The sequence below is a fragment of the Python bivittatus genome, unplaced genomic scaffold (genome assembly GCF_059951505.1).
Source record: "Python bivittatus isolate LINGU-HERP-01145 unplaced genomic scaffold, Pbiv_v1 ctg000220_np1212, whole genome shotgun sequence".
In the NCBI taxonomy this organism is placed as follows: Eukaryota; Metazoa; Chordata; class Lepidosauria; order Squamata; family Pythonidae; genus Python; species Python bivittatus.
The window spans coordinates 22,528,868-22,552,775 of NW_028277048.1; the positions used below are offsets into that span (position 1 = coordinate 22,528,868).

General features: G+C 44.2%; 2 protein-coding genes across 7 annotated transcripts in view; one reads left to right on the plus strand and one right to left on the minus strand.

Moving 5' to 3' along the window:
• The window catches only part of FMNL3 (formin like 3), an 88,201-nt gene extending 86,386 nt beyond the window's left edge, over window positions 1–1,815 (minus strand). For all 4 annotated transcript variants that reach the window (XR_015795696.1, XM_088138117.1, XM_007421242.4 and 1 more), the window contains exon 1: window positions 1,586–1,815. Coding sequence is in view for 3 of the 4 variants with exons in the window: in XM_088138117.1 (XP_087994243.1) it covers window positions 1,586–1,702 (117 nt within the window). In the remaining variant the exon portion in view is untranslated. The remainder of the gene's footprint in view (window positions 1–1,585) is intronic.
• A 5,922-nt stretch (window positions 1,816–7,737) lies between these two features.
• Window positions 7,738–23,554, plus strand: TMBIM6 (transmembrane BAX inhibitor motif containing 6). 3 transcript variants are annotated; one of them, XM_007421243.3, is made up of 10 exons: window positions 7,738–7,888; window positions 16,054–16,152; window positions 17,607–17,715; window positions 18,571–18,691; window positions 19,235–19,283; window positions 19,552–19,649; window positions 19,743–19,822; window positions 20,437–20,537; window positions 20,889–20,961; window positions 22,093–23,554. In XM_007421243.3, the coding sequence occupies exons 2-10, from the start codon at window positions 16,097–16,099 to the stop codon at window positions 22,114–22,116; spliced, it is 711 nt and encodes a 236-aa protein (XP_007421305.1). In that variant the 5' UTR covers window positions 7,738–7,888; window positions 16,054–16,096; the 3' UTR covers window positions 22,117–23,554. The 3 variants fall into 3 exon arrangements, with proteins under 3 accessions (XP_007421305.1, XP_025026306.1, XP_025026311.1); XM_025170538.2 differs by lacking the exon at window positions 7,738–7,888 and adding an exon at window positions 8,267–8,408; XM_025170543.2 differs by lacking the exon at window positions 7,738–7,888 and adding an exon at window positions 8,436–8,458.
• The last annotated feature ends 354 nt before the right edge of the window (window positions 23,555–23,908 follow it).

Sequence of the window (23,908 nt, forward strand, 5' to 3'; positions counted from 1 at the left end):
AAAACGAATTTCACCATAGTAATGCTTAACATCGCAGCTGTTAGTATAGATTAGGAGTATTACCAGAAACATAAATAAATAAATAGATAAATCCCTGCTTTCTATTTGAATTAATTAGGAACTATAGAACCTCATTTTAGGATGGTAATGCAATATTATAGCCAGCATCATCATTCCTTACATAGTCATGGTTTGATTAGCCATGCTTTTCTGAATAAGCCATAACTGGCTGAGTTCAAACATTGTTGGAACCCCAACACATATAACACATAACCCATAACCCAAGGTATAAAAACCACAATGGCTGGGGCCACACAATATGTGTACTAAACTAAAACCAAACAAAGCACATTATGCTTTAGAACACTGTGTGAATTAGGCCACAGGTTTCCAAGCCACAAGATTCTGGGTAAACAAGATCAATTGGACCTAGATTAAAAAAAAATATGAAAATCCATCACTTGGATCCACTGAAGTCCTCCATCAAAGCTTGGACAGGACAGAGCTAGACCATATATGTGGCTACCAATACTTTTTTCATTCAGATCAGTCTTGGGAAGAAAAAACCAAACATTACAACACTTCTGTAGGTGAGTGAAAAAGAGAAAAATCTTGGTTGCAAAGAAAAGCTAGGATGTGCAGTGATTAATCCTTTTTATTTTTTAAGGACCCAAGTGTCCTATGTGGAGTGGATAAATGCAAGAAAGATGAAGGAAATTAGTATCTGCTGGAATTTCCCACTAGAGTTATATCAGATGGCACGGGTCAGATAGTAATGACAGAGCAGAGGCAAGGAAAGGAAAAAACAAGGAGGATCATTGTCCCCTAAGTTCTTAATCAGAAGCCCACCTTGGCCTAGAACAGTGTGATACAGATCTGAAACTTTAAGAGAAATCTGCCTGCCAGCAGTGACACATTCCAGCAAGATTAAAAACTGGGCATCTGTCAAAACCAAGCCTCTGAGGGATCTGAGTGGATACATAACAAGAGATAGCTACAGGATGAAGAACATGAGCAATACAGTTGCTGGGGGGAGGGAGGGGGGGGAGGTATCTAACAGGAAAAAAATGCTAGCTGACACAGACACAGGTGGATCTGATTATCTCTGAAGTGAGCTGATCTCCCGGAAAGAACGGCCACCTCACAGGGAATCTTGCCCCGCAGGCAAGAGTTGAGCATCTGGGCAACGGGCGCCCAAGAGTGACTGGAAATCCGATCAGGCAAGTAGTGGAGAAACAACCAGAACAAGTGGAGGTTAGGGAGGCGACCCCCAGGGCTTGGGCTTCAACCCCAGAGGAAAAAAGGGATCCAGAATGGTTTCCCGGATCTTTTGGGACCGGAAAACAGTGTCTGAAAAAGTTGGAGAGCGAGGAGAGGAAAGGAAAGGGAAGAAGCAAGGCGCTGAGGCTGGCGATCCATCTCTGTTCCTAGAGAGAGCGACTCGAAGGAAACCGAACGCCGGAGATGCGACGAGTTTATTTGCAAAGCCCTCCGCGGCGAATTCCCTGGGGCAGCGCAGGGGGGTGGGGCGAGGAGGAATCTATGCAGGGATCTGACCGGGGGGGCGGGAGGAGGGGTCTCTCACCAGCACCATCGCGAATCGCTCTTCCAGCTCCCCCTGATCCGGCATGGGGACTCTCCCCGGCGGGGGCGGCAGCAGCCCGGACCCCCCGCCCGGCTCCCCGCTCTCCGTGTTCCCCATCCCCGGCCCAGGCGGCTCCAGGGGAGGCGGGGATGGCTCAGCCCGTCTGGATTGTCCGTACGGAGCGGAGCCGCCGTGGCCAGGCGGCGACGGCTAGCTCCCGATCCCTCCCTCTGTGCCCGGCCTGGGACAAGACGGGGCTGTCGGGACCGCCCCCGGCACCGCCCGCCTGAAGACATCGCCCGTCCAATAGAAGAAAGTAAGGACGGCTCCTTCCCGACCCTCCCTCCTCCCCAAGATGTGCTGCCCCTTCCCAAGAAGCCTCCTTGTCCACACGTGGCGCCCCCAAATTGCAGGCGCGTCTGCAGAGGGTCTCTTCGCCACGCGCGCGGGGCGGGAGCGGAGCGCCTGAAGAGGGCGCTTGTTTTGAGCCAACACCCTCAGAGCGCGTCCGTTTCGGCCCTTTCCCTTGCTAAGGCCCAGTCCTGTCCGCGCTATTCGCAAGCAACTCCCCTCGCTTTCAAGAGGGTTTGAATCCCGAGGCGCAAAAAACCGGAGCCCTGACCAATGTGAGTTTAGCTACCTGAGAGCTACATTCGAAACAGAACTTTTGCGGAAGAATGGAAGTGCTTTAGACCAAGTTCCACTCGGTGCATCTTTACAGTACTTCGAAGTCAGTCCATTCCGCTCGGATTCTTACATTTGCAGATTTGGGCTCCACGGTCTGAATAGCCCTCTACGATACTCTGAGTCTAATCTTTCCTGGACTCCGGAGTACCAGAAGCACTCGCCCCTGTAAAAAGGGGCACACGCAGGGATCCGGTAACCTGCAATAAGTAGGTAGTTCTCCAGAAATGAAGCTCGATTGTGAAGAAGGGAGAGGAAAAAAAAACACCACGAGCTTCAATCCTGAGCATACTTACACACCAGGACCCTAAGTAGCATAACTGAGAAGTAATCGTCCCATTACTTTTAAAGATTGCACCCCGTTGCGTCCTCCATACCAACCTGAGCATATATATGAGTGTGTGCATGCGTATACACGCGTACACACCCTAAGCCTGAATTCGGTGGAACTGACTTCCCGAGTAAACTGAAAACTAAGGGTGCATCTTTCTAAGGGGACTGGAGGGCGAAAGACAGGCTCGAGATGGAACCTTGCCTAGAAAAATTAGACGCCTTTCCCCGGCTCTTGCGCACGCAGTAAACTGAGTCCAGAGGACAAAGGGAGCCGTTACTCAGTCCTGCCCCTCCCACTGCGAGGCGTCCGCTGTTTGCGGCAGGAAAAGAACGGCTGCCTCCTAATGGAGGGACTCGGAATAGCGGAGGTCCCGGCCGCGGTTTACATCTTCTTTTCAAAGAGCGCATCCTTGCCTGCTTTCAGTCGTGCAGTTACATATCCATGGCAGGACTGAGGCAGCAGCCTCCGTCTCTAGCTGGGCCAATTCATCAGCGTTCACTAAATCAGGCGCCTTACGCTACTACAACTCCCATCACTCCCTGCCAGAATCACAATACAATACAAATACAATACAAAATACTTTAATGACCAAGTATAAAATATATACAAGGAATTTGTCATCATAGAGTCGCTGGTGCGCTCTGAGCTTGGTTGTTTCCTTGCAGACGCTTCATTACCCAACTCAGTAACATCATCAGTGCGAGTCTATAACATACACTATGCTGATCAGTTAGAATTCTTTGTCACACTGATGTTACCGAGTCGGGTAATGCAACGTCTGCAAGCAAACAACCAAGCTCAGAGAGCACCAAGGACTCCACAGTTCAACCCTGAGCTGCATATATTTTCTTCTATGAAAATCACCATTGGCAGCACAGGTGGGAATGATTGGAATTTTAGTCCAACAAATGGGAAAGTCTGCACCAAGAATGCAGAAAATTCTGGCATTGCTCCTACAGTTCTTGGCATATAAGGGGTCTCTACATGTGGAAGTGCTTCCCAGAGGTTTTAGACTTTAACTCCTGAAATCCCCTAGCCATTGATCCTCCCCATTCTTTTCTGTTCATTAGAGTATATGAAAGGGATATCTTCTTTAAGTGTGCGGATGGTGGCAAAATCTGCTGTGAGTTGTCCCATACATACAACATATTGGCTTACCAATTTATACTGTGATTTTACAGGCTTTTGTAGGCTTAATGCATTATGCTGACAGGTCTTTAAATTTTTTTAGTACTGATAGAAGCTACAAGAACCATGTGACCTAGTAGCAAAGAAGTAGAGTATCTGAATTTTTAATAGGTCTGTAGAAGAATTTCCATAGGCACATCGTTTTTCATCTCTGCATTATGGAACACATCTGCCATAATTCCTTCTTCTGTACTCTTCAAACTATATGAGCTTTTGCCTTTTCTTTTCAGATAGTCTATTTGTGATTGGGAATTGTGGTTCATGCACTTCTGGAAGGTGCAAAGTTAAGGCAGGGTATTGTAGCACATTCCCAGGAATAGGTTTTTTTCTGACAAGACTCTTGTGCCTAGAAGAGTTACATATTGACAAAACACCTTTCGCAGAATGATGAGAAAATACTTATTGATTTATTTTACTAATGTCCATCCGTCATGCAGCTGTTAAGTGCATCTGAGAAACTGATATCCCTAACTAGGGAAGTTCAGTCTAACAGTTGAAGTAACTTTCCACATTACCTAATTAACACCTAGGGTGCTAAATTTTTATCACTACTTGTTCCTAGTTGACCAACATTATTAGATTATCATGCCTAGCACACCCTGTTGTAAAAATCTGTACCTGCTAATTTCTGTAGCTAAAGATACTGTGCAAGATCAGCCAGGGAGTGTAGCTTCAAAGATTATTTTAGTTTTGGCTTTGATTCAACTATGTCTAAATAAGATGTTTATGTAATTTGAAATGCAACCATTACCATGGCAAATTACATAGGAAAAGCAACTTTTAGAGGATCTTTTGAATATGAAAAACAATCTTCCAAATTAGTCATAGAATTATCAACTGGAGTTTAACAATGCCCTTTCCCTAGACAAAGAATACTTAACGCTATTACATTCTAATAACACTCTATATGTGTATGTATGTGTGTGTGTGTATAGATCAGAAAGAATAGGTTATAGAAAGAAGGGAATTGTGATGTAGTCTTAGAGAGAGGTTCAGTTAGAATTGTATGTATGAGGAAGATCGGAAGCCACGTCTTTTTTTTTTTTTTTTAATCTCCTCTCACCCCTATGGGTGGTACGTGTCTTCCTCAATCTTGGGTCCTCTACCAGAGGCCTGGGAGTCTGAGGATTCTGCGCAGGATCTTAGCTGTTCCCAGCACTGCACTCTTGTGTTGGAGCCACTCTCCCAGCTTAGGAGTCACAGCCCCAAGGACTCCTACCCCCACCGGGACCACTTTGGCCTTGACTTTCCACATCCTCTCTAGTTCTTCCTTCAGGACCTGGTACTGGGGGGGAGGGGGTGTATACATACACACACACACAAACACATTATAGAGTGACTATAAAGCTAATGTCTATTAAACCTATGAAACTAAATCTATTAAATACTATTGAATTGATTAAAACTAAACTAATATCTAATTATATTAGTAATCACATTGTTTTAAAATAATATCCAAGAGACTACAAAGCTATGATTTTAACATGCAATATATCTAAATAGCAAAACAAATTACCCTAGGATCAGAAAACATGTATGATACTGCTGGTCTGGTTAACTTTTCTTGTCAATTAGATCCACCAGATTTTGCACAGGGTCACTCAGAAATGGTTTCATTGTAAAAGTAAGAGGTCAGCATTAAACCAATTTATACCGCACAGTAACCTTTGAGAGTAAGAGGTGAGTAACGGTGCTATGAATATGCAGTGAAGAAAGACATGTGTGATGGCTCACTATCCCAAGGAAGGGAGAGAGAGTAGAACCCTGCGGCACCCCACACAGGCGGGGCCTAGGGAGTGTCTCTCCCCCCAACCAATGCCAACTGGAATTGGCCCTGGAGGAAAGAAGAGAACCACTGTAAAAACAGTGCCCCCAACCCACCATAAAAACAATACCTACCCCACAAGGCCAACTCAGAAGGATATTGTAGCTGACGGTATTGAAAGCTGCTGAGAGATCAAGGAGCATAATAAATAAATATTATTATTATTTACACACACATACATGTAATAAATAAAGCTCATTTATTGTGAGCATAAATGTTCACAATCCATAATTTGATCTAGAAAACCAGAACAACTACATCCATGCTAAATTACATTGATTTTAGGCCTCATCTTTGCTACTTGGGAATGAGTTCCCATGAGTTCAGTAGTCCCTAGTAAATGTGATTAGAGTTGCTGCAGCTTTTCTAGTTTACATTCAAGCTGAATTATTAAGTCTCATTGCTCCTAGGATTGTACTAACATTCTTGACAAACCACCAATGAAAAACAGCTTTGGTTCTTTGTTAGTAGAAGTACATTACTTTTAGCACTGAAGTAAACATGTATGTATAGGTAAAATACAAACTGTTGTTTACCATTTGAATAATACTTTGCACATGTAAAATATCTGACAACCTGTTGTTCTTATGTTATTGGAACATGCAAATACAGTGCAGCGTCAGTCTCAGTTACCCCGATCTTAGCCCAAACTTCTGCTAATGCAATCCGAGAGGTGGCATTTTAGCCCCTGTCTAAAATGCTTTAATAAAAGGTGAGTTTACCAACCTTTGAGGCAAGTCTGTTTCACTACGTAAGAACTCAGAGAGTCGCCAAATGATTCCTATAAAGTTCAGTTAAAATTTTGTTTGGTTTGATTCGTATCCCACAAAGTAACAGGAAACTACTGCCATCATCAGTGTCAGCACTTCAAACTTTTGAATCTGGCAGTCATGCTACCATTTACTCATAGCTTTTCCAGGCTAAATATATAACATTCCTTTAGCCTTTCCCTGGGGAATGTGGGCCTGAAGCCACTTAGTACTTCTGTTGTCCCCCACCAGAGACATTGCGGTTTCTTGAGATTTTTTCTAAACAAAATACCTCGGTCAAGCGAGGGTCAGAAATAGGAGTGTATGATCCTTCCTCCTCGTTATCCTACATGCAAGAATCAAAGTATTTTAGGGTTGGAAGAGGTCATTTAAGCCACGGCCCAAGTCCCAGTTTAGGAATCCAACTTAAAGCATCCCCAAGAGATGGCTGCCTAACTTCCGTGAAAGCCTGCCGCCAGCCTCAACTATCCAACTGTTCTTCAGTTTTTCCTAACTTTCAGCAGGAATCTGTCTGTAACTTAGGGCTCTTATGCCATGTCCTGCAGAACAGAATGGCAGATCTTAACCTTCCACGTGATCCACCTGCAATACTTAGTTAACTCAAATCCCGTTTTAAGCAAGTTTGAATATGAAACTGTAACGTGTATTTAGTTTCTACTGTTAGGTACTGATGACGGTATCTTGTAACTAACAGTATTATGGTTTTAGATGTAATATTATCAGCATTACACTGATTAAAGTTTCCCACGTGTGCTATAGTGCTAGCATCGAGTTAACTGTTGTTAACCGGCGGAGCGCCGGGCTATCACATCACTTTTCGCAAACGCTTGGAAGGAAATACAATACTGTAGATACCGTACTGCATTCAGAGCGGATGAGAAACCCATGGTCCGGCTCTGTGTTTTGACCTAGAGCGACAGAAAATTTATTAATAGATTGCACGGCAGTCCACGCTGCCTGTAACGTGCGGCTTCTAGGACGCCTCAGATGCAAATAAAACACCCACACGTTGAGGAAAGTAAGCGCTCCGCGGCAGGCAGCGCTCTGCCCTTCGCGCTCCTTCCACCAGGGGCCGCGCGCCGCTTCTGGGGAGGAAGGGCCGCGAGGAAGACAATAAGGTCGCAATCCACCCCCGGCGCCGCCTCTTGGCCCGATAATAGGAGCCAATGAACGTCGCGGCCGCGCGTCTATGGCTGTGTGTGCGTCTGTATGTGATGTGCGCCTTCGTCTGGTATGAACCAATGGCAGCTGCTTGGGCGCGGCCGTGCGGCCAATAGCAAGGGAAAGGGGCCATCTCTCAGCCAATTAAGAAGGACGCAGAGCCCTTCGGAAAACACCAATAGGAGTCTGGGGCGGGACCCTGAGGATGAAAATACCAATGGCAGGTGGGGAGGAGATAAGGGGAGGGGTGGAGGCGTTCGAGGCCAGAGACACGTACGGTTCGATCAGAACGGTAGCGGCAGCGGCTGTCGGAGCGGCGACGGGGCGCTTCTCTGTGGCGGGTAAGAATTCGGTTCGGCCTGCTCTTTCGCCTTCCGTTCCTATAGCAACCCTGTGACCCCCCCCCGAATCCGAGGCTTCTTTTGTGGGGTATCTCCGAAGGCGTCACCGTGTTCCCGGGGTTGCCCCTCCCCTTTCGGACTCTCCTCTTCCAGCGAGGAGTTAAGCGGGGGCGGGGGGAGCAGGGACCGTCCCGGCCTGCTTGGGCCCGCCCGCCCGATCAGCCTTTCTTAGGTCCGCGTTCCGAGAGATAACGTCATAGAATCCCTAATCCCTCTCCCCCCGCCCAGTGGGTCGGTGGGCGGGATTTTCCTCGGTCCCCGAGGACGACAGGAGCAGCGGGCCGCCTTTGGCAGTTGGATCCCAGCCTCCGGGGTTACGAGGCCTCGGTCTTCCCCGGTCAGCCAGTTCCGTGTTCCGGCCCTAGACTCGTGGAAATGACGGTGTGCTGAGGAGATTGGCCTGCCGTTGGCTCTTCCCTTGCCCGCGTCGTACCTAAAATGGTGTAACCGCTGTACCGAGGTGAAAGAGACACCGGTCTCAACCGACGGGCGGATAGGCGAGGGCAAAAGGCAAACACGCTCCGCTTCTGTAGCGTCGGTTTAAAAATAGACCTTGTCTAATCCCTTTCGGTTTTCTTTGAAGGATCTGTGGCTGTTCGGCAACGCGGCATGTTCCCCCCCCCTTGACGTCCTTTAGCTCGACGGAAGCATTTCGGGGCGCGAGGGGGCGTGGGCTTTTCTGCTGCGCCTTGTTCGGAGTGTAAGAGCTTCAATTAAGCAAGAACGGTCCTGCCTACCCAAAATTATTTGCTGCGTAGTTCGGGGTTGGCCTCGATTGCCTTTCTGCGTCTGCTGTCATGGGGGAAATGGAAGACTGGTTTTATGTAAATATTTTTCAAAAGGGGAAGACGTGAGAGGGAACCGGTAGGGTGTTTCTGTGTTTGCAGGCATCATAAGTTCCCGTTCCGTGTGGGGCGTCACTAACTCACGATGCTTCATTCCTGGATTTTTGCTTCCACCTGGATGAGTTAAAATTAAAATGCCAGACATCTAGAGATTCTTCCAGCAGGGTACTTACTGATGAATCCGAGCCCCTGATATTTTTGAAGGACCAGAGCCTGAGCCTCCCAGAAAATAATCATCTTGAATGTTTTCCTGTATAATTTTTGTTTTCCTTTTACAGCATAGAAGTTTAGCTAGAATGTTTAAATAAACGCTATATAGCAATTGTCCTCCACCTGGAAGCTCTCCAGACATGTGGATATCATTTCCCAGAATTCTTAGCAATGGCCTTGCTGACTGGGTAATTCTGCGAGTTGAAAGCCATATACCTGGCGAGTGCCCAGATTGAATAAGGTAGCTCTAGAGCAGATTTCTCCAACCTGGTGCCCTACATATGTTGTACATATGGTGCCCTACATATGTTATTATTTTTTAATAAATGTTAGTCATACTGGTTGATACCTTCTGGTTATAAATGCATATGAAGGTCATCTATTTGAATGATGCAGTTAGAGAATATTTGGGGTGAGTCAGGCCTTATATTTGTACTGTGTTTTATTTCTGAAGTTAATGTTATGAAACAAATGAGCTCTGGAAAGTATAAAGTAATTAAAAGGCACCTGCAGATAAAGGAGAATCAATGCTAGGGCAGCAGATCCATGTCAGGTAGATATAAGCCACAATGTCTGTCAGGAAATCTGAACAATGTAGCCAGAAATAACCTTCCTATGCTTCTGCTAGTTTAGATTGTAAGTGGACTCTGTTCCCCTGGCAACTTGTTATATTTAAAAGGTATTCACATCTGAGGACAATTTAGGTGGTTTTCCTATTAGATAAATTTATGTTGCTTTGTGTGTAAATTGTTATAAATTTTCAAAAGTAGCATTGACATAGTTCTTGAATTTCAGTTATTTCATGAGTTGTGCATGGTCATCAAGTTGGATACTAAATTAGATCCTCTTCCACACACTTTGGGGCAGTCAGCTTCTACAGCCTGTGCCTTGCATTCTGCTTTGGGTAGTAGAGTGTTTTCCAAAGATTAGGTCAGAAGTTCCCTCCTGGATTGTTTGGACTAGCAGAAGCAAGACAGCCTGCTGTATGACCACTAGCCTGAGCTCAGAGTTCAGAAGAACTCAGCTAAAGGGTGCGAATGAGATTTGTCTGATTTGTAAGAGGACACAGAGAGTTGCTGTATAGAACTGGCTATTGATGACAGGGAGCTAAAAGTGTTGGGATGAACTTTATTCTTTTAAAGTTGCTCCCAGCAGAGTCTGCACAGGTGGAGTCAAAATAGACAAAATTGTAGCCCTGACCATGCAACTGAAGCCCTGCCCTTTTCTGTGTATGTGTGTGTGTGTGTGAGAGAGAGACATTGATACGCATTCAAAAACATTGGGGCTTCTGTCATGATGCTGTGACTGCCATTTGGCTGTTTTGACCCCCCCAACAACAATGGCATTTGGTATGAGTGGGGCGTTGGGTCAGATGGGTTTTCCAGTTTTTCACTGCTAAGTTACTAGCCACAAGAGTTTCCTATGTTGTCTCTCCTACCTAGCTCAACAGACTCATGTGGTAACAAGATGACTTGCAGTGCAGGAGTTCAAAGTAATTGGCTGGCTTTCTGATGTCATAGTGTTGAAGGAATGTATAATGTCATGGTTCATTCTATGACTTTTTTTTCTCTCCTGCAATTTGGTGCTGTGAGGATTGATCTGCTGTTTAGGGGGGAGGCTCTAAGTGGGGGAGAACTTACCCCCTGCCTCCATGCCCCTTCCCCTCTCTTCTTTGATAACTAGTAAGTTCCTGTGTGAGGATAACTGTAATGGAATATGGAGATGTTTTTAGAGTTGTAACAGAAAGTTAGCCCTTGGTGATGAAAGGTCATGTGTGGCTAAGTATTTCTGGTTATTTATTTATTAAAAAAAATCCTATGGGTTCCTCCCTCAAGAGCAAGCTGATCCTTAACCTAGATTACAGTGCTGCTGCCAAGCCAGTTTGCATTCCCTAGTGGAGTTCCTTTCCAGTTCTAATTCCATCTAGGGTTATACTAATAAGGAGTCTCTTTGGATTATGTGTTTGTACCTGAATGGCTAAGGTAGAATTTCAAAGTCAATACACTTGTGAAATGTGTCCTGCTCTGGACTTGAAATGAAGGCTCTGATTGTTGCTTCACAGGACATTCTTGATGAAACTATTCTACAGGATAACCTGCATTTCAAATTCAGCATACTGGTGTGCAATGTGGTATGAGTTCTGTTTTACACAAATTCCAGTAACCTGGTGTTCCTAGTATTGTTTATTAGGTATTGTCTTAGGATTTATTTTGTATTGTCCTTATCCAAACAAGCTGTCAAGTAGCTCACAAATATTAGGATAAAGGCAATTCCCATCCTCAGGTTTACCATCCAAAAGATATATTAGATATTAAAGGCAAAAGAAATACTGGGGAGGGAAGGAATGTGATCATGGTTTAATATTTAATAAGAGTCCAGTACTTCTGATTGTACTCATAGAAATATGAGGGCTTTTTTTGGATACTGCTGGGTTTTACAAAAGCTAAATGTAAATATGAAGTAGGAGCCTTTCCATTTACTCTAATTTATTTCAACAGTTACCTGATTCTTTTTTCTGGAGATGCCCCCATTCCTGAGTTGTGTTCCTTCCCAGTGACAGTTTCTTGGTTTACCTTAAAATTCAATTATCCACATTCTTACAGCTTACACAGGAGAATTAATCTTCTAAAGACTCTTTGTACCTGGACAACATTCTCAAACTGACAAAATTCTCTTTGTAGGCATGCTGTATAGAACCTCCTGTCTAAAATGCTTGTTGTATAACTTGTCTCTAATTAACATTAGAGTCTTAGATGGCCTAGCCTCTGATAAGATATTTATTTATTTATTTATTTAATTTCTCCCTGCCCATCTCCCCCTTGTGGGGGACTCTGGGCAGTTCACACAAAACATTAAAACCATAAATACATATAAATACATAAAACCTAAAAATTTAAAAACATTACTAAAAAAGAGAGAGTCCAAGAAGATGATGAAGGATCTGGGACTGAAGACAGCAGGCCTCTAAGGGGCTAGCCATCCCCATGCTTGAAGTATTCCTTCCCCACCCCAGGCCAAGTGACAGGTCTTCAAAGCCCTCCAGAAGGCCAGGAGTGAGGGGGCCAATCTCACCTCCGGTGGCAGAATATTCCAGAGAGCAGGGGCTACTGTAGAGAAGGCCCACCTTCTGGACCCCGCTAATCGAAGTTCTCTTACTGCGGGGGTCCAAAGCATGTCCTCTCTGTGTGATCGAGTGGGTTGAAGTCATGGGGAAGAAGTGGTCCCTTAGGTAACCTGGTCCCATGCCATGTAGGGCTTTAAAGGTAATAACCAATACCTTGAATTGGACCCGGAAGCAGACTGGTACCCAGTGCAGCTCACGGAGCAACGGCATTACATGGGCCCTTGGGGCTCCAAAAATAGCCCGCGCGGCTGCATTCTGGCCCAGCTGTAGCTTCTGGATACTCTTCAAGGGTAGCCCCATGTAGAGCGCATTGCAGTAGTCATCTCCTCTGGGAGATGAGGACAGTTGAAAGGAGGTTTTTGATATTTCTATTTTATCAGTGGCCCTTTGTTCCAAATGTTCTTGATGGGGATGTTGAACCAACATCTAGCTTTTTGAATTTAAGGAAAAATGTTATTCCACTTTACTTAATACTTTCAGCATTTTATGAAGTTGAATGGTCTGGGAGCAATGATAAGGCTGACTTATGACAGCTGATTGGGTAAGCCCTTCTTTCTTGTATGTGCTCCACTACTTAAGAGGTTCTTTACATTCAAGCTACCCGTAGAGAGGTTGTAGAGCAGTGGACTGGAACTGTATGCAGCTGTGTACTCAGCCCCTCTTTTTTGTTTACTAAGAGTAAGATTCCTTTGATTGAGATCACCAAGCACTGTGATTTTTACAATGTTACACTAATATTTTTTCCCTGTCTTTTTTTTTCTTTTCCAAATAATGGCACCCTTCTCAGTAACCTAGGCTGTGATCCATGATTTTCATATTACTGGATTTGATGTTAATGCTAAAAAAATGTATTAATGTGAGGTGTTTATGGCCTTTGACTTGTCAATGATCCACCATGTTTCTCAGATTTCTCTGTGGTCTGCAAAATAGTTGAAGCCATCTTGTTTTTAAACAATGCAGATTAGCAGGGGGAATGCCATTTAGTAAACAAACAAATGTATTGTGGCTTCTGCACAAAAAATCTAACATTTTGACAGAAAAGCTCATTAATTTTTGTTGAGGTTTTATTATGACTTGTCAAAATGTTTATGTAAATAATCGTGGTCAGTGCTGTATTTTATCTTCTGCATTCCTCTGCTTTTTCTGACTGGCAGTTTAATTTTAGTTTTAATTTTCCTTATTTGCTTATGGGGCATTGGTTTTCCAGCATGGGAAAAATCCAATTTGGTTCTAAGCCTAATTTATTCAAGTCAGAGCCGGTCAGCCCCTTGGGGAGCAGGCCTGGAAATCTTTAAAACTCAGATATAGATAACTAGCACTGCCATCTGTCATAAATGGAAATAGAGGTGTGCAGAATGTTTTGAGTTGAAAACAGACATTTTGAATGTTCCAAGCATGAAACAAGTCTTGCCTGTTTTGAGTGGCATAGCATTTTGAGTAGGGACATGCAGAACATTTCTACCCTGAAATGTTCCAACCTTCAATGGCCATTTTAATTGTTCCGAGCATGAATCAAAACACATTTGTTTTGAGAGTTTTGTCTGTGTGTGAAAGAAAGTATATTCCATTTCAGGCGCAGCCATAAATGGACTGCTCTCTGTGGACAAATGGTCTAACGATGTAAAACTCTTTCCTACATCCTCTATGGCTAAGTGGGCCCAGAATACACTAATGAAAACCATTAGTTATTCCTGCTGTGGCTGAAGCTGCTAGAAAAGTTATTGGTGTAAGGCACTTTACAGAGGCTTTTTGAAACATAAAGGGTGCTTATTAAGAGTACCCTGAGTCTTACAGGTTCTGTTTTGCTCCTTTCTGTTCAGATGTGTCAGTCCTTTAGTGAGAAGTGCTCACTTTGCTTTTACTTTCTTTAATGCTTTGCTTTGCAGGCCTTCTCAGAGTCTCCCTCCCATCAGCAAAATCTGTATCTCAAAATGTTTCACTTAGTCCCTGATCTTATCTAGCCTCTTCCTTGGATAGCTTTTGGCATCTGGAAGAAGTGGGTGCTGAGCAGAGAGTGTTTCCTCCACTCTTGTGTGACCTATTTTGATGCCCTGATGCCAAATCATATTACCTAATGCAAATACCTAATACCCAGATTACATGCTGTTTAATTTTCAGGCTAGCCTTTCCAATTCAAGTTGCTGTTAATGTGTTGGGTTTTGATACCTCAAGACAGCCTTTCTTTTTGGAGCTTTGCAGTGTGATTTTCCCCCTCCCCATTGGCATGTGTGTACCTCTGATAACTGAAGGCCTTTTGAATGTAGAGAAATATAAGATGGTAGAGATGCGAGTCTAATCTCTTACGAGATTAAGACTTTTCCTTAACACTAGAGTATCTTTGTTAGGCAATACAAATCTACTGTGCAAGCTTCTTGGCAAGCCAGATCTTCCTGCCTTTCAGAAAACAAGGCTTTAGTTGCTGAACTGGTTTCCACTTAGCTGTTAAGGGCATTGTTTGTTATAGGGTTAGAGCAACTATGTATTGTCGAAGGCATTCACGGCCGGCATATGATGGCTGGTGTGGGTCTTCCGGGCTGTGTGGCCGTGTTCTGGAAGTTTTGTTTCCTAACGTTTCGCCAGCACCTGTGACCGGCATCTTCAGAGTGCAGGAGCACAGACAGGAGCAGTTCTCTCTGTGCCCCTACTCCTGTCTGTGCTCCTGCACTCTGAAGATGCCGGTCACAGGTGCTGGCGAAACATTAGGAAACAAAACTTCCAGAACACGGCCACACAGTCCGGAAGACCCACACCAGCCATTAGAGCAACTAGTTAAGAATAACCTCTGGGCGAAGGATGGTAGAAGTGCTTGTATCGATGAGTAAAATGCTCATGCTGCTCCCCTGAGTAGATAACATACCTGTGCATGTTGTTACAAAACACAGCAGTGGGGTGGAATCCCACCTAGAGAATAGCAGCACAACACATTGGCCTTGGCTCACAAGCTGGGAGGGCTGCCTTTTTCTAACTCCACCCCATCCTTTCCTGGGAAGATCATTAAGGATGCTAATGTTCTTGCTTTCCAGCTGCTAAGTTGTGAAGCAAGGCTCCCCTGCGAGCCTAATTCCTCTAGGAGGCTTTAGCTAGCCTTGCAAGAGCTTGCAATAATTGCACCATATACACCAAGCCAATTTGGGTGCCTGTGAAACAGTTGCAGCCTCTAGATTTTTCAGAGTAGGACAAAAGGGAAGAAGCTTGTAGGTTGCATACTGGACAAGCTGGTGAGTCTCAAGTAGAAAGCATCACTTTCTAGCAGTGGCGCATCAGGAATTCTCTCACTTACCTTTTGGATAACATTGTCTGTATTGCTGGATTGTATATCTTATGCCGTAGCTGGAAATTGAATTGGTGAAAACAGGAGGCTACATGGAGAGAAGGATATAAATTATTCTGTGTAGAGATGTATTTTCTGTAGGAGAAGGCAAATGAAGCAACTATATATTTGCTTGGAGCTGGAAAATCTTTTTGCTAGGCCTTTAAGCTGTTGCTTTGACTTCCTTGTTCTCCTCTAACAAAATGGTCTCAGTGTCAGAGTTAGTCAGAGATGTTGCTGTGCTTTATTCCCTGCTGATTAATGCATGCAAAGATCAGAATTATTAAATTGATTATTTGAAGTTCCTTTTACCCAGAGAAAAGAGACTAGGAATTCTGCAGAAGTGCCATAATGATTGCAGTGCTTCAAATGATGTATATGGGGGAGGGGGTTCTTGTCATTCCAGAACTGATATATGGACTGAGGGCACTGCTTAATGTGAATTGGACAAACAGGTGGAAGGAGCTTGGTTTGGCTCTAAGAAGGGTAGAGATGTACTATACAAGCATCATGGAACATGTACTGTACAAGCGTCATGGAACATACATCCATGTCCTTGGAAAAAATCTGTCCGGGTCTTCCCCCTTTGACTTGGCCTTCCTTTCCCTTTCTGCAGATTGTGTTTTGACATTGAGAATTGCACCTCACCAATAAGTGCTATGGATGTTTTCAACAGGAACATAAATTTTGATGCCCTCTTCAAGTTCTCCCACATGTAAGTACCTGTTGCCTGCTTAATCTTGTTGTGAGAGGACTCAGTTTCTTTCTTGGATGCTTAGGAACAGGGATGTGAGGTTAGGTAGGCTCCATCGCCCATGGAAGATGGTGACAAAGCTGGAGGGACCTGGATTGCTGGAGCCAGAACACCTCGGATTTTATGCTTTCTTGTGAGAAGATTGGATGAAAATCCTCTACTCTGGTAATAAGTTGAACCTGGGGGGAAAACCTAGTATTTTCATGTATCTGTTAATAAAATGAAACTGTTTATGAACCTGTTTTAGTCAGTTACAACTCTAGTGTGAGGGACACTGTTAGTCACAGAACTGAAGAATCTGGCATCTCAAAATTGTGCTTTGCTGATTTGTCCAACTTATCCCACCTTTTAAAACTTCTGTGGATATTGTCCAGCTTTCTGTAGACCCTGGGTAACAAATGTAACACACAAGTCATCAGTGCACCCGTTGCTTTTCTTGGCAACCCCCAGGTTTCATACCCCACTTGAAGGTTGCATGTTGCAGAGTGAAATATTAGCTTCTCTCATTTCTTTTCAATAATGCCACTGGGTTTCCCATAGAGCCCTGTAATATTCTTAGAAACTAAAAATGGTGGGTGTTTGCAAACCACTGCTTAGATATGCAGGAAAAAAGACAAGTAAACTACAATAATAAAGAACATGGAAGAAGTTACTTGGATTTGGTGGGAAGTGATCTAACTAGTTCTGATAAATAGTTGTTGACTGAGTTTGTCCTTTATGGTAGCTTTTTGTGAGAATGCCCTTTCTGTGTTCTCAGAATTCCCAGTGTGGCCACCAACCCCCAAAGGTTGAGGACCCATGCCATAGACTTCAGGGCTGACAATTGTAGGCAGGGGTAGTTCACGTAAATGTTGTTAAATGTTTAAATAATGTAAGGTGATGTTCTCAAGGCATTGTATTTAGTGCATAGTGTTACCAGATTATGGAAGTCCATGGGGAGTTTTGTTTAAACCTAGGGCTGGAAAAACATTTGGATTAGGGACATTTAGATTTTGTCCGAGTCACTTTGCTTTCCTAAAGCGGACAGAGCTGTTCAAAATGGCTCTTGATTTAAGTGCTATCTTGTGCCATATTCTGTTGCCAGAATGCAAGTCAGAAAAAAAGAACTGCATATCCTTGTACATTGTATTTCTCTATGACCAGAACCTTCAGGTTTTTCTAACCATCCTAAAACCTTCATATACTTGGTCTTCTCTAGAAGCATATTTCAGCACTAGAGATTCTGAAGCAGGGAATTCTTGGTGGTGGTGTCTAGAAAACATTAGCTTTCTCTAAAGTGGTCCAAAGCAGATTAGATAGTGTTGACTCTGTAGTTTGTGATATGGCTAGGAGCTGGCAAGTGGCCAATTTTGGGAATTGCTGTTCTTCGAAGTCTTGTGTAACAGAACAGTAATTTTCTTCCTTCATCCCTACAGCTCTGCATCAACCCAGCAGCACCTGAAGAAGGTCTACGCCAGCTTTGCATTATGTATGTTTCTAGCGGCAGGTGGGGCTTATCTCAATGTGGTAACTCGGCTGGTGCAGGTAAGAATACGAAGGCATTTCTCTGGGGCTGATACATAAACTGAAGGTCATCTTGGTTATTGAAGGCTAAGTGCCAGCAGGAAGGCTGCAACACAGTTCAGCCCAGCTTGCGGAAATAAGCAGGACTGTATTCTATTGAGTGGTTCTCAGCTGGTGCTCCATGGCTAGGTGGAATAGTCAGTGAAACTTTAAGCTTTTAAAACTTTCCACAAACAATATCCTAACAAAAACCTCTAAATATATAAATGTTCTCAGAAAAACTCAGAAATTTTTGTTTTTGTTTGAAAGAGCTTTTTGTTTCTATTGTGAAACTCAGAGTAAGGGGCGGGACTCAAAATATGCTGCTCAGAGTTCTGCCGGATTGAAAATTTCTCCACTGCCAGAATCGCCTGTTGGTGTTTATTTAAAAGTAAGCCCTATAGCAGTTAATAGGGTTTAAAACCTGAGAACTGTGTTCCGGATTCCATCTCAGATTTGGAATATCTTTGGGCCTCATATCCTACTTGCAGAGCAGAATTGTTACAGATTTCAACAGGGTGCTTATACAATTGTCATAGAGTAATGGAAAACGATGATGAAAATCTAGCTGTGTGTTTAAAATATTTAAGATTGAAAGTATTCATGATTAAACTTAACTAAAAATTGTCTGAACAGTGACAGAATTTCCCTTCCAAGAGACCAGCTATGCAGAATACTGGTTCCATATTTCCCCTCAAAATCTGTGTGGGAAGAAAGTTCTAGTGACCTGAATTTTCTTTAAAAGAGTGGAAGATACAGCAAATGGGCTTATATTGAACTGGCTCTTTCCTCCGACCAGCCTGTGTTAATCTCCATCTTTCCCACTTTGTTTTGCAGTTTGGATTGCTGACTGGCCTGGGAGCATTAGGCCTTATGATTTGGCTGATGGCCACACCCCACAGCCGAGAAACTGAAGAGAAGCGGCTGGCTATGCTGGCAGGCTTTGCTTTCCTCACTGGTATGTGCTGCTGGAGAAGTGAGAACTGAGGGGAGTAGCAGTTAATACTCCATATGTGCAGTTGTGGGACTTCCACGAGTGAGAAAGACATTCGTAGCTGCTTTCCCTTGCTGGGGTAACGGCAGCCGTGCTGTGTAAGTGATGAAACGGTGTCATCAGAGGACCTGGCAGAATGGCAATGGCTGAAGGGGGAAGAGCTGGGCCGAGTTTGCCTCAGCTTCCCCACAGGGGAACGGCTCTTGCTGTGTCTGAAAAGGAATCCAAAAAATCTTCCCGCCAACAGGAAGAAGGCAGCACTGAATGCTGTAAAATGAGGGGTCCCTCCCTTGTGAATGTATCTGAAGATGACAGGGCCTTTGTCACTTTCTGAATATTTTTGCATGGCATTTTGCACCCCTTATGTCTTTTATGAAGGGAACATCTGTGTAATTCACAGCTTGTTTCTTTTAAATATGTGCATGTAACGAATAGAAAAAAGACTTACTGTGTGTACATACACGTGAGTGAGAAACCTGTCTCAGGCTATATTCCTTCCTCTTCCAGGAGTCAACCTGGGTCCTCTGCTGGAGATGTGCATTGCCATCAATCCCAGGTAAGAGGAAGCTCACCAGCTGCTCTGTTCTTTGCCACTTTTCACCTTGAAAGTGGAACCAAGCATTCTGCTCAGTAGTAATGGCGGGCAGGGGGGCACACTTGGGATTCTTACTGAAGCATTTCACAGTGAAGCATCCATACCCCTTCAGGGACCCCAAAGCCAAACCCTAGAAGTTTTCTAGAGCATGTTCTGTTATTTCGTATTCCTGAGCCCTCCCATCCATCTCCTTCTTAGGCCTTCATTCTTGTCTCTTCCCTCCCTACAGCATCATCCCAACTGCTTTCCTGGGCACAGCAGTGATCTTCAGCTGCTTCTCCCTGAGTGCTCTCTTTGCTAAGCGTCGTGCCTACTTGTATCTCGGGGGTAAGCCACCATTGCCTGCTATATTTGAAGAGGCTGGGTTCCATTCTGATTGGCCTTTTCTTTCATCATGATTCTGCTTTTTTTCTTTTTCAGGCGTCCTGTTCTCCGGCCTCTTCTTGATGCTGCTGTTCTCCCTGGTCAACATTTTCCTGGGGTCAACTTGGCTCTTCACAGTGAGTGGCTGCTGCTTTCAGGGTCTGTCAGCTTGAAAGTTGATAGCAGCACAAGCCCCTGCAGCAAACCTGCCCTTTTGGACACAGAACTGGCAAGCCTACTGTGGGCAGCTGTCCAGATGTGCCCAGCTTCCCCTTTCCTTTAGCACTGTTATTAGAAGAGCAAGATGTGTTGCATTAGGATAACAGATTTGGGGATGTATATAGATTTGCCCTGTGTTATATGTTGGGTTATATTCTGTAATTATGGGTACAGACGAGTATACAGACACCTTATTATACAGACACCTCTGGCACTGGAAAGCACCTTCTGTGAGATTTAGGTATTCTGAGGTTTTGTCAGGTATTGGATGCAGTGTTTAGGCATACAATTGCAATCCTAAGAACTAGAAAGTTACTGACAGAAGACAAAAATGAAACGAATGCTGACATTCTTGGGATAATGAATTCTTTGCCTGATGCCATATTCTGCTCTACTCCATCAAGAGATCCAGATCTGTATATATTGAAGCTGGGAGCTAACACACAATCACTTCAGGCTCTCAGTAGGTAACAGGGCCAGGTTACGCTACTGGAGTTACTTTGGCTAATTGGCGTTCCTCCTCCTCCTCCAGGCTAATCTCTACATTGGACTTATGGTTATGTGTGGCTTTGTGCTGTTTGACACTCAGCTCATCATTGAGAAGGCTGAGAATGGAGACAAGGACTACATCTGGTGAGTGTGAGGGTGATGAGCCCAGGGCCGTGTCAGGGAGCTGCCACACACGATCAGGATTTGCAAGTGAGGAGAGCAGACAGGAGACATGGAGGAGCTTCTCCAGTATTGGGTTCAAAAAAAAAAAAAAAGCTTTGCTTAGAGGAAAGTGGGGAGGTTAGAAGCTTTGTTGTGGAAAGAACCAGAATTAAATATGGAAGTAAGATCCCAAATGAAGTCTGGCAGTAGAAAAGGTGCATAAATAGTTGTTGATGAGTAAAAGCACTAGGGCAGAGTACAGGCTCTGGCAAAGCCTCCCGTTCATAATTTTAGGCTGTAACTTGATGTGTAACACCTTTCTCTTTGTTCCAGGCACTGTGTGGATCTTTTCCTGGATTTTGTTAACATCTTCCGGGAGCTCATGGTCATCTTGGGCATGAATGAGGTAGGTCTGCACTCACAGGGACTGTCTCTAATGCACATCCATTTGGCGGCCAAGCACACCCTCTCCCACAGAGACAAACAAGATGCAATAATTACAAAGTTCAGGTCCGTATTCAGGAAGATGCTTTTGGGGAGAAGCTTTCTTCTTCTACGGTACTTGCCAAAAGCAGGTGGCTTCTTTGGTTGACTGTTCTAAAGAAACCTCCTGCCTAGAATCCTCTCATGTCTTTTCAGCACATAATCTTTTTTATTGCACATTAATAGGACCTATATACTAAGTGTGCTTAGCTGCTGCCCCCTGCCCTTATGTATCAAACATAAGCCCAAAGGGAAAGGGGTAGCTTTACAAAAGCAGGGGGAGAATTTTAAAAAAGGAAAGGATATTAAATTGTGCAGAAAAAAAGAAAGAGAGCCGAATAGTATATTGAAGGATAAGTCATCTAAGATGAGTTAAAGGAAGAGTTTGTTATACACATAATGGGCCATGCAGGAGGTGAAAAACAGAGTAAAGGGATGAAGGTTTATTAAGACAAGTGAATGAAGAGGGAGGAGGGACTGAGGAAGAAAATAGGAATGTTTCTTTCATGGAAGGTAATAAAAGGGAAAACTGATGGAGGTGGTACATTATTGAATGTGAAATTAACCTCCACACGGCAGCCAGGTCATTCTGAAAACAGGTGCTACTTTTGCCCTCCTGCATGTTCCAGAGCCCCTCTTCCCAACTGAATCCACAGCCTTGCACAATCCTAGCTTCAGGCTTCATTGCTTGCTCATTAAACAAGCAAGAACTATTTGCAGGTTGTACTTTCACACTATTTTCAGAATTGCACACTGAAAAAATTGTGCCAGAAATAAGGGAGAGTGGGTGGGATCTTCTAAGTCTAGCCATGATATGGATGAGCAAATACCAGTCATTGCAAGATGTTCTCCTATTCAGTGATTAAGACAGCATTGGTTCTTCACATCTTTAATCCAAGTGATCACTGAGTGTCTCTAACAGAGGCTTCCAGAATTGGGTCTATATTGTCACAATGGCATTCTAACCTAGAAAACCAACTGTCTCCTACCTGGCATGGGATCTTGATCCAGGTCGCCAGCTCAGAGCACTGACAATGATTTCTTTCCATTTCAGAACAAGAAGAAGAAAGAAAAATGAAGTAAAACCAGATGCCTGTGTGGAGACTCCTGTTTCTTTCCCCCTTTTGCCTCTTTCTTGCTTCCACCCAACTTGATCTGCATTAAAGGTGCCCCCTGTTCTTCCGTGTGAATGAGAAGCATCTGTGACATTTTCATACTTTGTGGAAATTGGATTTTTTTTCTTGGTTTTTGAGCCTCTTGAAAAAGCTAACTGGCTGATCCTAATGCTGGAGTCTGGCTTTGCCCCACTTCAACATAAACACATAACCCACTTCCCTCTTCTGACCATCAGGGGCTATGTTCATATCTGTATTATTGTTAATGACCTGGCGGTTTTCACTGGGGTAGGTTAAGTCCCTTCCGCTTTTCTGTCCACCTCCAATCTCATTCCAGTTGCAGTGAGAGCAGAGTGGGGGAGAACTTGCTGGTGTTGGTGATGCTCTGGAATTGCTGTTGAAACATTTGCCTGATAACAAGCCAGACTTGTCTGCGGGGCTTTTAAAGAGATGGATGTTGCTCAAGCTACTTCCTCTCAGATGGGTGGAGGGGATTGGGGGGGAAGAGAGGTACAAAGCAAACTCTAGTTCCAGAGTGAAAAACTCATGTGGAGGCCTATTGTGGTCTGACCCATCACGCCAGCTCCTCCGCCCTCATTTTGCCGCTGGTTAGCAAAAACTAGCATGTGCAAGTGAGAAATTCTTGTCTGGCACTCATCTCAGTTTTTAGCAACTGCTGACGAGCTTTTTGTTTGTGTGTTGTTTGTTTCTGGGTAGATGTCAGTGTGGTAAGGTCTGGTCTGGTCTAATTGCATTCCTGAGACTTAATTCCTAATATTTGGGTTTGCTGAGGAGGAGCAGCCCAGTCCCGAACTATTAATGGGACTGAACAGCCTTGGTCAGCAAGATGTCAAGGTGACATGTGGCTGCCTCGTCCCTTTTGCCATCTGGGAACGAATCCTACAGTGGGTGGGTTGGGGGGAATTGGCTGGATGTTGTATAATGCGAGTTGGTGTTCCTGCATCCTGAAGAAAGTGGGATCTGTGCACTTGGTATTAAAAATGTCTCCCTCTACATGCCCATTAAGCTTTCCTTGCAGCTAATGATGCTTCTCCTCTTCTTGGCATCTGAAGCCAGGCTCCAGTTCTGCTTGCTTGAGAAAACAAGGATTTTTACTTCCTCTGTTCTTCGTCTCTCCCTCCCTCCCCCTCCCCCGGAATAGTGCCAAGAACTAAAACTGCAAGAATCTACTTCATAGAGACCTTGTCTAACAGGGTTTAATAGAGTAAAGGCTAAACTCTGTCGCTCTTTGGATGCCCAGCCCTGGCTGCATCCTTTAGCCGCCTACTGTGAAGAGACAAGGTTTTTAAACAAACAAAAAAAGGTGTTTTGATTCAAATAAAATTTACATTGTCTTGCTTTGTATGGGAAAAAGATTAAAATAAAAATCCTCAAACTTTACCCTGTATGTGTTTTACTTTTGCCGAGACTGTTGCAGTCACGTGGTTTGCAGATTATGGTAGGGAATTTCCTGTCCCCAGGAAAACACTTCAGCTTTTTCTAGGTTGCAGTCCACACTGAGCTTGGGTGTAGTTTTTGTGCTCAACAGCATGAAACTGACTCCCCAAGGAAGTTAGCCAGGCATTTTGGCTTCAGCATTGCCTCTTGGCTACCTGCTGTTGGAGAAAGTCTGTGATCCAGGGCAAGTGGGCCCTCGGGAGGTTGCCTCTTTATTTATTGTTTACTTCGGGGACCTGCAACCTCTTCCTGAATATAACAATGTCATTGCCAGTTCAGGCAGGGGAGGCACAGGTT